General features: G+C 43.1%; 3 protein-coding genes across 3 annotated transcripts; 1 reads left to right on the top strand and 2 right to left on the bottom strand.

Annotated features, from left to right (window-relative positions):
* Positions 1–5616: 5616 nt before the first annotated feature.
* LOC311531192 (histone H3.2) lies at positions 5617–7331 on the bottom strand. Its single transcript, XM_084648368.1, has 2 exons — positions 7257–7331; positions 5617–6265 (listed from the first exon to the last, which is right to left on the bottom strand). Exon 2 carries the CDS (start codon positions 6246–6248, stop codon positions 5838–5840), a length of 411 nt encoding a protein of 136 aa, XP_084504494.1. The 5' UTR covers positions 6249–6265; positions 7257–7331; the 3' UTR covers positions 5617–5837.
* A 1139-nt stretch (positions 7332–8470) lies between these two features.
* LOC311512601 (histone H2B 8) lies at positions 8471–8852 on the bottom strand (the record flags this gene model as incomplete). The annotated part of the gene is made up of 1 exon (XM_084613917.1): positions 8471–8852. One exon carries the CDS (start codon positions 8850–8852, stop codon positions 8472–8474), a length of 381 nt encoding a protein of 126 aa, XP_084470043.1. The 3' UTR covers position 8471.
* A 5344-nt stretch (positions 8853–14196) lies between these two features.
* Positions 14197–15256, top strand: LOC311512979 (histone H2A.J). The gene has a single exon (XM_084614488.1). It carries the CDS (start codon positions 14583–14585, stop codon positions 14970–14972), a length of 390 nt encoding a protein of 129 aa, XP_084470614.1. The 5' UTR covers positions 14197–14582; the 3' UTR covers positions 14973–15256.
* The last annotated feature ends 297 nt before the right edge of the window (positions 15257–15553 follow it).

Genomic DNA, 15553 nt, shown 5'->3' with positions numbered 1-15553 from the left:
TGTTTGAATAGCCAATAGTGACGCGAATCTAATTCTGACCAATCATAAAGTTCCATGTGACGTTCATGGAGAATTAGGTGTCTCCCATGCAATAGGAAACTAGGAAAGAGAATAGTCATTTCCACAAGATGCCCATAAACAGGCACCCGCCAGAGTTCGTGTGCATGTTGTTGAGCTGACTGGAGACAGAAACGTACAGCTGCGTACTGCTCCAGCCCCTGCTCAGGCTCTTCCCCAAGCCCCCGCCCCCGCCCCTGCTCTGCTCCGGCCCCGCCCCCACTCCCCTGAAGATTGCAGCCAGGCCCGACCCTGCACTCACCCCGTGGTCAGTGGAGCGACCCGGCCCCAGCCTGCTCCGCTCCCCTGGCTTGCAGCCGGCGAGTGCTCGGGGGCGGTTCCCCCCTGCTTTCAAGCCTGGGAGCCAGGCCTCAGCGGACGGGAGCTAGCCCCAGGCCTGTATGGGACCCCACCCCAGGACTCCGCAGAAGGGGAGCTGGCCACTTCCTGCGGGAAGTGGAGCGACCCGGCCCCAGCCTACTCCACTCCCCTGGCTCCCAGGCTTGCTGGGAGGGGGGAACCGCCCTCGCGGACCGCGTGGCTGGGAGCCAGGGGAGTGGAGCAGGCTGGGACCGAGTCGCTCCATTTCCTGGAGGAAGGGGCCAGCCCCCCCGTGGAGGCCTAGGGACCCCCACAGGGCACCAAAATGGCTAGGGACAGCCCAATAGGTGCTATCAACGTGCCTGGGCCATTGAAATCTGCTCCTGCTCCTAAGAAAAGTTCTAAGAAAGCTTACCAGACCTACTAAATTGACTGCAGATCGCTCTCCCATCGAGTCCCAAACTCTACTGGAAGGAAAAGCATAAGGTAAATCGATAGGAGAGTTTCTCCCGCCAACCTAACCTGATGTAGACACCACAATAAGTCAATCTAAGAAACGTCAACTCCAGCTATGTTATTTCACTTAGGTCCACTGAACCCCGTAGTGTAGGCCTGCTCCTATAACTAAGCCCTGGTCTACACTGGGGGGGGGGGGATTGATCTAAGTTATGCAACTTCAGCTGTGTGAATAAGTAGCTGAAGTCAACCTACTTAGATCAACTTACTGTGGTGTTGTCACCCTGGTGAGTCGACTGCTGCTGCTCCCCCTGTCCACTGTTTGCACCTCTCGCGGTGCTGGAGTACATGAGTCCACCAGAGGTGATAAATCGATCCCCGCTGGATCGATCGCTGCCTTCCTATCTGGGGATTAGTGAAGACATACCCTTAGAAGAAGGGCAATAAGCGCAGAAAGATGACGAAATAAAGTTACTCTATTTAGGTGTATACAGTACTCAAAGAGGTTCATCCGCACACTAGCATCTCCTCCAATGCTATGGGTATAATGAACCCTTTTGTAAATGACAGGTTTCAGAGTAACAGCCGTGTTAGTCAGTATTCGCAAAAAGAAAAGGAGTACTTGTGGCACCTTAGAGACTAACCTTAGAGACTAACTTACAGAGCTGAGCTGTAGCTCATGAAAGCTCATGCTCAAATAAATTGGTTAGTCTCTAAGGTGCCACAAGTACTCCTTTTCTTTTGTAAATGACATCTTTGAGCGTGTTGCTGGAGAAGCGTCTCGTCTGGCACATTACAACAAGAGCTGTAATCGCTTCCAGGAAGATCCAGACTGCTGTAAGAGTCTCCTGCTGTGAGGCAAGCTGGCCAAACATGCTGTTTCTGAGGGCATACTTGTCTCCACTTACCTGAAGATCAGTGTGTGGAGATCCAGCCACCAGGGGTTGATTTAGGGTAGTCTAGTGAACACCACTGAATCAACAGCAGATTGCTCTCCAGTAGACCCCTGTACTCTACCCCTGTCAAGAAGAGTAAGGTAATTCGACAGGAGAGTTTCTCCCATTGACACCCTCCCCAAACCCCCCCCTCCCCCGTGATGTAGACCCAACTGTAACTGGACCTAAGGTATGTCAACTCCAGCTACGTTATTCACGTAGCTGGAGTTACATAGCATAAGCGTAAGGTATGTTGACAGGAGAGTTTCTCCTGTCGGTCCAGCGGGGTGTAGACCGCAAAAGGTTGACCTAAGCTATGTTGACTCCTGCTATGTTATTCACATAGCTGGAGTTGCATACCTTAGGTTGACTGAGCCTGATAGTGTTGATCTGTGGACATCAAGTACACCAGTTCTAAGTAAATAGTTTCTCAGTAGGCTATCTTAATCTGTAACCCAAAGGCTTTTTAAGGGCTGGTCTACACTACGGGGGGGGGGAGGAGGGAGGATCGATCTAAGTTATGCAACTTCAGCTACGTGAATAACATAGCTGAAGTTGATGTACTTAGATCTACTTACCACCGTGTCTTCACTGCATTGTGTCAGCGGGAGACTCTCTCCCATCAATTCCCCTTGTGCTTATCATTAAGGTAGAGTACCAGAGTCAACACGAGAGTGATCGGTGGTCAATTTATCGTGTTTAGTGTAGACACAGCAGTATAGGCATGATAAATTGACCCCTGCTGGATCGATTGCTGCCCATTTCTCTGGCTGGTAATGTAGACAAGCCGCCATCCACCTTCTCATTCAATGAGGAGAACATCACTTATTACTATCGATTGTATTTTTCAAACTGCATCCAGTGGCTTGAAAGTAAATAATTAATTATCATAATTAATAATACACAGCAAGGAAGCTTTACAAAACTCTAATCTCAAGCAAGCTGTCTGTAAACTTCTCTATTCCCACACCATACCTAGAGAGAAAGTGAGGCTGATTTCTCTTTGCTACTAGTAAATAAGCACTTGAAGTGTCATAGTATTCTAGAAGATATAGGTTTCTTATCTATCATATAAAATGATTAATATCCCCAAACTGCTGAAATGAAGGTATGATTAAACTGGTATTCACCTAAAATTCATTCAGCATATCAGAATCACACTTATAGAAAGCAAATTTAAACCGCTGGAATCTCACTGGGCTTACTAACTAAAAATCTTAGAAACTATAATCCAAATCTCTTGTTTCTCCCCATCCTTCCTCTGTCCCTGAAAAGAGTCCTTAGAGAGTGCCGCTGAATAAAACCAACTCCTTTCTTACATCAAGTAATTTCCCTATCTTCTTCTCCATTTTCAAAGCAGCTTTTTCAACTTATCCATAAATGTATTTAATTTGTGAACATGTTTGTGAAATTAGAGAGGGGGTATCTGTTCTGAGGAACTTTCAGTAAGGTGGAATTTAAAACAAAATATGCACAGGAACCAGGATTAGATCTGATTATGGAATCACATTGACACAATTATTCTATTAGTTTATATTATAAAACCCTTTAAATTACTAAATCTCCAGGATGCTAACCTATTTATCTGCCATTGTGAAAAGAAGTTTTGTTACCTTTAAGTATCTATGGTTGGTCAATTTATTTTACCCTTTTACTTTAGTGGCTGAGAAGAGACGCTCATAAGTCTTTTATAGTGTTATAAAAGCTACATCGTAACTGAATGTGTCCACTGAAGTTTCAACTCATTGGCTGGAGTTGGAGTTCTCCCTTAAAAGAACTTTTGTATTTGTAGATATATAGATATGGATAATCCTGAATGAACTTTAACCTCCGAAACTGTAAAGAGTGTAGCCCTGACCTTTCAGGGTATAAACCACATCCATAGCTGTTAAGGTCTTTCTTTTTACTGGCTTGGGAGAATCACCTTCTCTGGATAAAAAGAAAAGGAGTACTTGTAGCACCTTAGAGACTAACAAATTTATTTGAGCATAAGCTTTCCTGACCTACAGCTCACTTCATCGGATGCATTCAGTGAAGCTTATGCTCAAATAAATGTGTTAGTCTCTAAGGTGCCACAAGTACTCCTTTTCTTTCTGCGAATACAGACTAACACGGCTGCTACTCTGAAACTTCTCTGGATACATTTTCTACACTCAGCAGGTCTCCTCATAGAGGAGACAAGCTGTACATTTCATGGCTCATCAGATGAGGCGGTGGTGGCCGGTTTACTGATTCCTGGATTATCTTTTAGAGCCTTTTTCTGTGATGTCGAGAGTCATGTTTCCTAAGTACCTTTCCTCCTTTACCACATCCAAACATTTTCTAAGATGTCTTCAATAATAAATAATAACATTTATTAATAAAAGGATGTTAACTGCTGGCTTGAATGGCTCTTTTATACACTGATCCTTCTGATTGAAAACTGACATGGGATACTGGGAAAGCCAGGGGGTAGAAGAAGAGACTTTATTTAATGATTCTCCAGCTCCTTAAAGCTACATATTAAATACAGTGTGGTTCTTTTGAGAAAGGACAAATTCACAATGGAAATAAAATCCCTATTTTTTGTTATTTTAGTAATTAAATATTGCAACTTGTGATAAGCAAGTAAAGAACAGCTACCAAGAGGGATTTTACAGCTAACTGGCTGGCTGGATGTCCATCAAAGTGAGCTACCTCTCCCCCCATCACAACTAATTACTATGAAGTCCTCCCCTCTGTCAGATTTTAGGTTTTAAGGAGTACCAGAAGAGAGTAAACAGATATTCCAGGAGGTGTGCGTGCCACACAGTCCGAGGAAGAACTGTAGGATATCACTATCTTAAAATATGCAAATTAAAGCACAAAATTAAATGAGAAGGAAGGGATTCTTCTATGCATTCGAATCCTGCAGTTTATTACCCTCCTATTCGCCGGACATTGGGGCTCATGATGATTGTTTGTACCTAAGAAGAGGAAGCTGAATAATGTTCATGATCACAGATTTGGTTAGTCTGAAAGTCAAAATTCCCGACCAACAATATGTATAGCAGAAGAAACGACAAAGAAATACTGGAGAGTGCATGCTGTAGAGTGAAAGTGTTTGTTTAAAAAAAAAATCAGAGGAAACTACGAAAGGGGCCACTCAGGGAAGCGCAGGGTTTATGTACCAGGCCCATGAGCTTCACTTTGACGAATCAACAAGGGAGGGATGGGGCATATTTCTCTACGCACAGAGCGGGCTTTTCAATTTTTCAAATTGCCCAATGACATTTGCCTCCTTCCGTGTACCGGCGTATCCGGGCTGAAGGTGCTGAGAAAAGTCCAACCATCTTCTGGGCAATTTGAGAAACAGAGAAACACTAAAACGATCCCAAGGCTCTTCCAAAAGCTACTGCAGTTACACGGAGAGGAGCTTTATGCTTTTATAGCTTGAACACAAGACTTTTTGGAGGATGCGGACTTACTTGCTGTGAAATACTTCTTTTATAAAGCTTCAAACTTGACTTCATTTTGAACTTCCACAAATGTAATTCAAAACAGAAGCCCCGACGCCCATTTGCAGTAATGCATTATTTCCTTAAAAAATAAAAATACAATAAACACGATCTTTCATTGGGGACAATTAATAGCAAGAAGCAGTGCTGATCAAATTCAATTTATAATAGCACTGCTTTTGGGGGCACTGACGTAACCTTTTAGTTTTATCTGCAGACTTGTACATTTAAATTTGCAATGGAATTATGCAATTTTTAAAATGAGCAAAACAATAAATGGCTAGCTTAAATAGTAAATTACTTGTGTTTAGGCGTGTTGATGGTAATGAATTACAAATTTAAGATAAATCATAAAAGATAGATAGCTGAAGAATGAACGTTAGAGGATTAGTAAACTACCTCCTGCTTTTAATAAAATGTTTATATTTAGTCCGCAATTTTCACTGGAGAAAAGCGTTGACAGGTTCCGCACTCAGCAGAAACGGACCGTATGAACATGTTAAAGCTCCTTTCAGTGTGAATGTAGTGGCTCTTAAAAGAGCCTTTGGGTCGTTTAGAGTAGTTTTCATCATTAGAAGATGATGGACGGCCTTTAAGCCCTCTCACCACGGATACGCCGGGCTAACTGGATGTCCTTGGGCATGATGGTTACTCTCTTGGCGTGAATAGCACACAGGTTGGTGTCCTCAAAGAGCCCCACCAAGTAGGCTTCGCTGGCCTCCTGCAGGGCCATAACGGCCGAGCTCTGGAAGCGCAAGTCGGTCTTGAAGTCCTGGGCGATTTCACGCACCAGGCGCTGGAAGGGCAGCTTGCGGATGAGCAGCTCAGTGGATTTCTGGTAGCGGCGGATCTCTCGCAGGGCCACGGTGCCGGGTCGGTAACGATGAGGCTTCTTCACTCCCCCAGTTGCAGGCGCGCTCTTCCGGGCAGCTTTAGTCGCCAGCTGCTTACGAGGGGCTTTGCCACCGGTGGATTTACGAGCTGTCTGTTTGGTCCTGGCCATATTAACACACCTAGTCCCTATGAAAAAGACGTTGAGCCAGAAAGAAAAGATTGAACTGAATAAGAGCTGTACGTCTCGGGCGGTATTTATAACTAAATTCTCTTTTCTGATTGGCCGTTTCGAAGAAGCCAAATGTCATTGGACAATATGAAAATTTGAAAAGCCCGCCTTGTTCAGAGTGAATTCCCCCTCTGTTTCTTGCTTTTCAAACTCACTTTCAACTGATCATTGACCTAGTGACCAGTTTCCTAGCTCGCTATCACACATCTGCCACCCCGGGGTTTTTGTGTGTGTGGCTCGGGGATGTGACTATATCGTTTTCAAAGTGATCGAATCTGTATCTCTGAACGTTATTGCCACTTCCTTTCTTCAAAAGAAGAAAACTTAGCACGAGCAGCACCACTCCCAGAGAGAGGGGAGAACATTTAAATCACGTGATTCGTCGAACGTATAAAAATCTCTTTGTTCTGGTTCTTTTCTGTGTTTTAATTTGCTGCTTTTAAACGATATAAATGCCTTATATTTTTCTTCCTTTCAGACGGAGGGCCACCGGCACCTTATAAAGGATATGTTTATTCTGCTTATGTCCTGCTTTATAACCTCAGTTGTGATTGTGAAAAGAGAAGTTTTATAATAACCAGGCGCAATATCTATATACTGAAATCAAGTTATTATTTAGTTTTATAATAACGAAATAACTTGTCTCCAAAGAATCAGCCCCCCCAAAAAAACAGGCTATGTATGTTCAATATCTGGCTTTAAGGAGTAGGAGTATCATTAAATAAACTTTCACCCGTTCCTCTCCCCCCAAAAAATCTCAACTCAGTTTTCAAGCAGGTCGAATGTATCGTAGGCGCGCTATAAAAGCCAGCAGCCCATAGTCATTTTATTATTACTGAAGATGTCTAATAAAATGTTTGAATATGGTAAAGGAGAAAATGATCATAGTAAAAGTGGACTTAAGTATCACAGAAAAATACCTCGAGATAATATTTAGGTACTACCGACCTTCTATTACCGCGTTTGCTGTCGGGGTGAAATGTATCTATCTCTGGTCTCATCTATGAGGATGATCCTCGATGATGTCATTTACACTTAGACCAGGAAAAGAAATACTTTGACAGCCACGAGCTTGGTTAATGTCCTGAAATATCGAGCCCAACTCTTTATGGGTTTGGAGGTTAAAGCTCATCCAGGATATTTAAAGGGCCAGCTCCAACTCCTGCTAATTAACTGAAACTTCATTTTCCTCTTTAGTTTGTACTGTAGCTTTTTCAAGACTACAAAATGACTACTAGCTTCTCAGCCATGAAAATAAAAAGGTAGTGGAACTGACCATTTTAGATAATATACCATAATCAAACTTTCTGTACCCCTCCAGCTAAACAGGTGAGAATGGATCAAAGTGAAATCCTAGAGGATTACTACCTATAGTATATAATTCTATAGTATAAAGTAATAGAGTAATAACTGTGATGCTATGACTCTTTAATCAGATCTGATCCTTGTTCCTATGTGTGTTTTGTTTAAAATTCGGTTTCAACAAACTTCTTCAGAATAGCTAACCTATTTGTAATTCTATAAATCTATACACTGGCCAAATGAAGGTTTAAGGAGTTTACGGCTAAGTAGGGAGAAAGCGCTTGAAAATAAAAGGAAAACTTTGTTTTTTAATGTCTTGATGTAAGAAATTGACAATTGGTTTAATTCAAGGGCTAAAAAGTTTTCAGGGATGGGGAGATGGAAGGGAGGAATGAGAGATTAGGGGAGAGTGACAAAAATGATTAGTTTGAAAACCCAGTGAGATCTCAGAAAATTAAAAATCAATTTTAGACATAATGAACCTAATGTATTGCTAAGATGTGGTCTAAATACCTTTGAATAATAATGCTACTGCAGTAATGGGGGGCTTTAATCACTTTTAAAGAAGAGACAAGAATCCTTTCACCTAGACTGTAGCAAATACAAATGCTTGTTTACTATAATTAGTAAAGAGAATCCAGGCTCCTTTTCTGCATAAGGTTTGAGAAGAAAGTTTGCTGATAAATTACTTAGAAATAGTTATGTAAAACTTAATGCCTGCCTGATATTTTCTCTTCACTAATGACATGATGCAATTTGAAAAGCACAAATGATACTTGTCAGTGATGCTATGCTCTTTGAATGAAAAGGTGGTTGGCTCTTAAAAGAGCCTTTGGGTTATAGATTTAGTTATCCAGATGTTTACTTGGAGCTGGTGTATTTGGTAACAGCCTTGGTTCCTTCAGACACAGCATGTTTGGCCAGCTCGCCGGGCAGCAACAAGCGCACAGCGGTCTGGATCTCCCGGGAAGTTATAGTCGAGCGCTTGTTGTAATGTGCCAGGCGGGACGCTTCCCCAGCGATACGCTCAAAGATGTCATTTACAAAAGAGTTCATTATACCCATAGCCTTAGAAGAGATTCCAGTATCTGGATGAACTTGCTTCAGCACTTTATATACATAGATGGAATAACTCTCCTTCCTTGTCTTTCTACGCTTCTTGTCTCCTTTCTTCTGAGTCTTAGTCACGGCTTTCTTAGACCCCTTCTTTGGAGCTGGAGCAGATTTTGCAGGTTCAGGCATTTTCAGACTATTAAATGTAATAACTTCCTTAAAGCTCTACCTTAAACGTTCTTACAAAAAGCAGTATGTGTGAAATTTGCTGCTGCCCCTCATTTATATAACCTCATGCAAAAAAGAAACCTCTCTTTCCTCTTTTCCTATTGGACTTGACAAGTCACCCTGTCACGTCTTGTCTCGCTATTGATCAGAGTTAGATCTGCATTACCATTGGCTAATCAGACAATCACATCTTTTTAGCCTATAGAAAATCATTCAATGCCCCAAAGATTAATAGGTTTCAGAGTAGCAGCCATGTTAGTCTGTATTCGCAAAAAAAAAAAAAAGGAGCACTAGTGGCACCTTAGAAACTAAGAAATTTATTTGAGCATAAGCTTTCGTGAGCTACAGCTCACTTCATCGGATGCATTCAGTGGAAAATACAGTGAGGAGATTTATATACACACAGAACATGAAAAAATGGGTGTTATCATACACACTGTAAGGAGAGTGATCACTTCAGATGAGCTATTACCAGCAGGAGGGGGGTGGGAGGACTTTTGTAGTGATAATCAAGGTGGACCATTTCCAGCAGCTAACAGGAACGTCTGAGGAACACTGGGGGGCGGGAATAAACATGGGGAAATTGTTTTACTTTGTGTAATGACCCATCCACTCCCAATCTCTATTCAAGCCTAAGTTAAATGTATCCAGTTTGCAAATTAATTCCAATTCAGCAGTTTCTTGCTGGAGTCTGTTTCTGAAGTCTTTTTGTTGTAATATTGCAACCTTTAGGTCTGTAATCGAGTGACCAGAGAGATTGAAGTGTTCTCCGACTGGTTTATGAATGTTATAATTCTTGACATCTGATTTGTGTCCATTTATTCTTTTACGTAGAGACTGTCCAGTTTGACCAATGTACATGGCAGAGGGGCATTGCTGGCACATGATGGCATATATCACATTGGTAGACGTGCAGGTGAACGAGCCTCTGATAGTGTGGCTGATGTGATTAGACCCTATGATGATGTCCCCTGAATAGATATGTGGACACAGTTGGCAACGGGCTTTGTTGCAAGGATAGGTTCCTGGGTTAGTGGTTCTGTTGTGTGGTGTGTGGTTGCTGGTGAGTATTTGCTTCAGGTTGGGGGGCTGTCTGAAGGCAAGGACTGGCCTGTCTCCCAAGATTTGTGAGAGTGATGGGTCATCCTTCAGGATAGGTTGTAAATCCTTGATGCGTTGGAGAGGTTTTAGTTGGGGGCTGAAGGTGATGGCTAGTGGCATTCTGTTATTTTCTTTGTTGGGTCTGTCCTGTAGTAGGTGACTTCTGGGTACTCTTCTGGCTCTGTCAATTTGTTTCTTCACTTCAGCAGGTGGGTATTGTAGTTGTAAGAATGTTTGATAGAGATCTTGTAGGTGTTTGTCTCTGAGGGTTTGGAGAAAATGCGGTTGTATCGTAGAGCTTGAAAGTCCCTCTGGAACACATCCACAGCTTGAAAGGGTCATTCAGTCCTTTGTTCAGCGCTTCCTTTGCAGAAAAAAGTTACTTCAGAGGTAAGAAGCAGGAATGAAGACCATGCAGCTGCCTTTAATAGTCTTTTGCCATGAAGCCTGTGCTTCCTTTGTTTCAAGCACAAGCTGCCCAGCACATGGCTTGAAAGCCTTGCTGAGTCATAAGGTGTATCTGCCTTTTCTCAATGGGTCAATTGTATAGCTGATGGTCCTTAGTGGGCCATCAAGCAGGCTAGGCAGTGCTGATGCCAAACTTACTGGGGGTGTCACCCAGAAGCATACACAAGTTTGAAATAGACACATACATACATATCTATAACTCATTATACAAAGGTGATAAAAACACATAAATGAGATGATCATATCTGGCAAATTATAACATTTTTGCAGATACCTTACATGGCCTATCTGGCATAACTCATTACAATTTTACAATATTGATATTCATAATATCCTTAAGTGTCCCCCATATTCCATATGGTGTCACAGTAATAAACAGATAATATGGAACAATTATGGGCCAAAGTTAATGAGTTCCTGGATAGCAGGAAGCTCTTCTCCTTTTCATGATTGGTATTTAATTGGGTATTCTCTGATATGGGCACTTGTTCATTCAGTTTTTTATATCTTTCCATATGACATATTCATTAGCTTTCCTCCAACCAATGTTATGTAACAATACTCAGACCCATTTATACATTTATCCCGATTTTTATCATTTGATTTTCATTTCACAGTCTATATTATTATAAATCATTAGCATAACATCAACATTACACAGCCTTAAACTAACAAAATGTAACCCTTATTTTCTACCATTCAGCAATTTTCTTTGTATTTTAATATTATAATTCAGTATATGTGGATCATCCTAAACTATTCATTAATATACATTATTTTTATTTGAGTAGGAACAGCATGAGGAACAACATGACTTTAATGTCCACATATAACTTTTTCAAATGTGGGATTTCAGGGACTTTCTGCTTAAAGTTGAGCATCACACTTGCAAATCATTAAAAAGTATTATCAGTAATTTTGTCTGTTCCACAGAATTTATAACTAGTTCTTACATTCCTTCACCTGTAAAGCAAGATTAGAGCCATATTAACACAATGCAGGAAAAGACTAATATACAACAGCAGGCTTAAGGGTAGTCAATCATATGAACCCACAAAATCTGTGGTTTTTCATATTATAACCACATACTATTTTTTAAACAGAAAAACTGTCTCTTTCAGTCCCAGGATGGACTATGCTCATGGAATAAATCAAATTTGTGCAGTAGAGGAGTCTGTTGTCTGTAGAAGGCCTGAAACATTTATTGTGAGAAAGGAGGAGGGAGAAAGGGAGACCGGCCCAACTTGATTATCATACACATTGTAAGGAGAAAGAAAAGGAGGACTTGTGGCACCTTAGAGACTAACCAATTTATTAGAGCATAAGTAAGGAGAGTGATCACTTTAGATAAGCTATTACCAGCAGGAGAGTGGGGTGGGAGGAGGTATTGTTTCATGGTCTCTGTGTATATAATGTCTTCTGCAGTTTCCACAGTATGCATCCGATGAAGTGAGCTGTAGCTCACGAAAGCTTATGCTCAAATAAATTGGTTAGTCTCTAAAGTGCCACAAGTACTCCTTTTCTTTTTGAGAATACAGACTAACACGGCTGTTACTCTGAAACCGATATATTTTGGTTTGTATCCCGTTTGGTCCTACCTGGCCCTTGAGCTCCCAGCCCCTCCCATGCTGTCCCCCCTCCCCTGTAGCCTCAGCTTGCCTGCCGCTAGCGCCCTGGGCTGCGGGGCTGCAAGCTCGTGCCGGGCAGTGCAGTGACATGGCTGGCTCCAGCCAGGCAGCGCGGCTGCCACTCCTGCAGCTCTGAGAGGCATGGTAAGGGGGCGGGGAGTGGGGCAGTTGGATAAGGGGCACGGAATTCCTGGGGCGGTCAGGGGACAGGGGGCGGTTGGATGGGGGGGTGGTTTTGGGGGGACGGTCGGGGGAAGGGGAACAGAGGGGTTGGATGGGGGTGGGGTCCCGTGGGGGTGGTTAGGGGTGGGCCTCCAAAGAGGGGGGCATTCAGGGGACAAGGAGCACAGGGGTGTTCTCAGGGGGGCAGTCAGGGGGCAAGAAGTGGGAGGGGACAGATAGGGGGGAGGGGCCAGGGTTTTTGGGGAGTCACAGCCTTCCCTACCCAGCATTCCATACACTTCCGGAACGCCGATGTGGCCCTCATGCCAAAAAGTTTGTCCACCCCTGATGTAAGGGCTCAGGAGAACACAAAAAAGCTTAATTTGGCTCCAATCATTTGTTACTTGATTTATTACTTACAATATATGCAAATAAGTGATTTAAAGTCCAGTATTATAGCTCTTTTACTGCATGGTGGGTAGTTTGGAACACTTTCTGCAGTAAGAAATCCTCCAAGTGGAGAAAGATTGGTGTCCTTGATCACAGTTTGTCTGGCTAGTTCCCTTGGAGGCAGCAGCAGACGTCTTGCAGGCTGGAAATTTTGCAAGACAGGTTTTAGATCCTTGATGATGCGTTGGAGAGGTTTTAGTTGGGGGCTAAAGCTGATGCCTAGTGGCGTTCTATTATTTTCTTTGTTGGGCCTGTCCTGTAGTAGGTGACTTCTGGGTACTCTTCTGGCTCTGTCAATCTGTTTCTTCACTTCAGCAGGTGGGTATTGTAGTTGTAAGAATCCAGCAACCACATACCACACAACAGAACCACTAACCCAGGAACCTATCCTTGCAACAAAGCCGGTTGACAACTGTGTCCACATATCTATTCAGGGGACACCATTACAGGGCCTAATCACATCAGCCACACTATCAGAGGCTCGTTCACCTGCACGTCTACCAATGTGATATATGCCATCATGTGCCAGCAATGCCCCTCTGCCATGTACATTGGTCAAACTGGACAGTCTCTACATAAAAGAATAAATGGACACAAATCAGATGTCAAGAATTATAACATTCATAAACCAGTCGGAGAACACTTCAATCTCTCTGGTCACTCGATTACAGACCTAAAGGTTGCAATATTACAACAAAAAGACTTCAGAAACAGACTCCAACGAGAGACTGCTGAATTGGAATTAATTTGCAAACTGGATAAAATTAACTTAGACTTGAATAGAGACTGGGAGTGGATGGGTCATTACACAAAGTAAAAAGAAAAGGAGTACTTGTGGCACCTTAGAGACTAACCAATTTATTTGAGCATAAGCTTTCGTGAGCTACAGCTCACTTCATCGGATGCATCGGAGCTGTAGCTCACGAAAGCTTATGCTCAAATAAATTGGTTAGTCTCTAAGGTGCCATAAGTACTCCTTTTCTTTTTGCAAATACAGACTAATACGGCTGTTACTCTGAAACCTACACAAAGTAAAACTATTTCCCCATGTTCCCCCCCCCCCCAGACGTTCTTGTCAACTGCTAGAAATGGTCCACCTTGATTATCACTACAAAAGGTTTTCTTCCTGCCTCTGCCCCCACTCTCCTGCTGGTATTAGCTCATCTTAAGTGATCACTCTCCTTATAGTGTGAATGATAACACCCATTGTTTCATGTTCTCTGTGTATATAAATCTCCTCACTGTATTTTCCACTGAATGCATCCGATGAAGTGAGCTGCAGCTCACGAAAGCTTATGCTCTAATAAATTTCTTAGTCTCTAAGGTCTACAAGTACTGCTTTTTCTTTTGCAAATATAGACTAACAGGGCTGCTACTCTGAAACCTGTCATAGATGGAATAATTTTCTTTCCTGCTCTTCCTAGGTTTCTTATCCCCCTTTTTTTTTTTTTTTTTGACCTTAGTTACAGCTTTCTTAGATTCTTTCTTAGAAGCCGGAGCAGATTTTGATGGTTCAGCCATTTTTAACAACTGCTATTCTGCGTGCTTCCCTCACTCACACAGCTACTGCTATTCAGCCTGAATACACACGAACTGTCTCCGCTACTGCAGTAGTCCTTATGCAAATAACGACTCTCCTTGACGGTTTACTATTGGGTGGACGCGCAAGAGACTTCTCCACCAGTGCGTCGAATCCCACTATTGGCCAGAGTTAGATCCGTGTCACCATTGGCTGTTTAGAGATTAAGGCCATTTCAGCCTATCAAAAGCGTTTACCTCTTCAAATAGAAAGGATATAAGGGTAGGGTGGGCTGTGGCAAGATCATTCTTATCTCTATTTTACTTTTGTTAGCGTGAGCGCTGTTTGACGCGAACACCAGTCATGTCGGGCAGAGGAAAGCAGGGAGGTAAGGTGCGGGCTAAGGCGAAGTCTCGCTCCTCCCGGGCTGGGCTGCAGTTCCCGGTGGGCCGTGTGCACCGGCTGCTCCGCAAAGGTAATTATGCGGAGCGGGTGGGCGCTGGCGCCCCGGTCTATATGGCTGCGGTGCTGGAGTATCTGACCGCTGAGATTCTGGAGCTGGCTGGCAACGCGGCGCGGGATAACAAGAAAACCAGGATCATCCCCCGTCACCTGCAGCTCGCCATCCGTAACGACGAGGAGCTCAACAAACTCCTGGGGAAAGTCACGATCGCTCAAGGGGGTGTCCTGCCCAATATCCAGGCCGTGCTGCTGCCCAAAAAAACCGAGAGTCACAAGGCAAAGAGCAAGTGAAACCCGAAGAACAGGAAACCGGAATCTTTACTCCAAAAACACACCAACCCAAAGGCTCTTTTCAGAGCCACCCACAAAAATCAAAAACGAACTGTTATCACTCACTTTCATAGTAGTAAACAATACGTTAATAGAAAATAGCTATGCTTTTACTGTTGTGAAATATTAACCAGCAGCACTTCAGTTGGGCGTCTGGTGTTAGGTACAATCTTCTCTACATTCTTTCCTCACCAGGGTGGCAAAGCAGCGTTCATATAATGCCTTTTTCCCCTTAAAAGATCAAGCTGTGCGGATTGTTACGAGCCAATCCTTGCACAGCGGAGCAGGCTTTTCAAACTTAACCCTGTTCTCACCAGTAGACTAGAAAAGGGACTCTTGTCTATAGGTGATCGCCAAATTTCTCCTTACCCCCACCTGGTGGCCGAAGCTACATTTTCTCAGGCGCGCACAACTCCTCTCTTCCCTCTCACAAGAAGCGTGGTTATAGTCGCTCACTCCCCTAACAATTTATAGACGCTCGACTCCAGCCCTAGTATTGAATTTTCTTAGTACAACGAACGCCAAGAAAACGAAAGCTTTAC

The sequence above is a fragment of the Lepidochelys olivacea genome, assembly GCF_965140295.1.
Source record: "Lepidochelys olivacea isolate rLepOli2 genome assembly, chromosome: 1".
In the NCBI taxonomy this organism is placed as follows: Eukaryota; Metazoa; Chordata; order Testudines; family Cheloniidae; genus Lepidochelys; species Lepidochelys olivacea.
The sequence above is the reverse complement of the archived record's forward strand: the minus strand, read 5'-3'. Positions and strand labels throughout refer to the sequence as shown.

Coding starts and splice junctions, on each gene's coding strand:
- LOC311531192 (XM_084648368.1), bottom strand. CDS start 6,248: ATGGCCAGGACCAAACAGACAGCTCGTAAATCCACCGGTGGCAAAGCC.
- LOC311512979 (XM_084614488.1), top strand. CDS start 14,583: ATGTCGGGCAGAGGAAAGCAGGGAGGTAAGGTGCGGGCTAAGGCGAAG.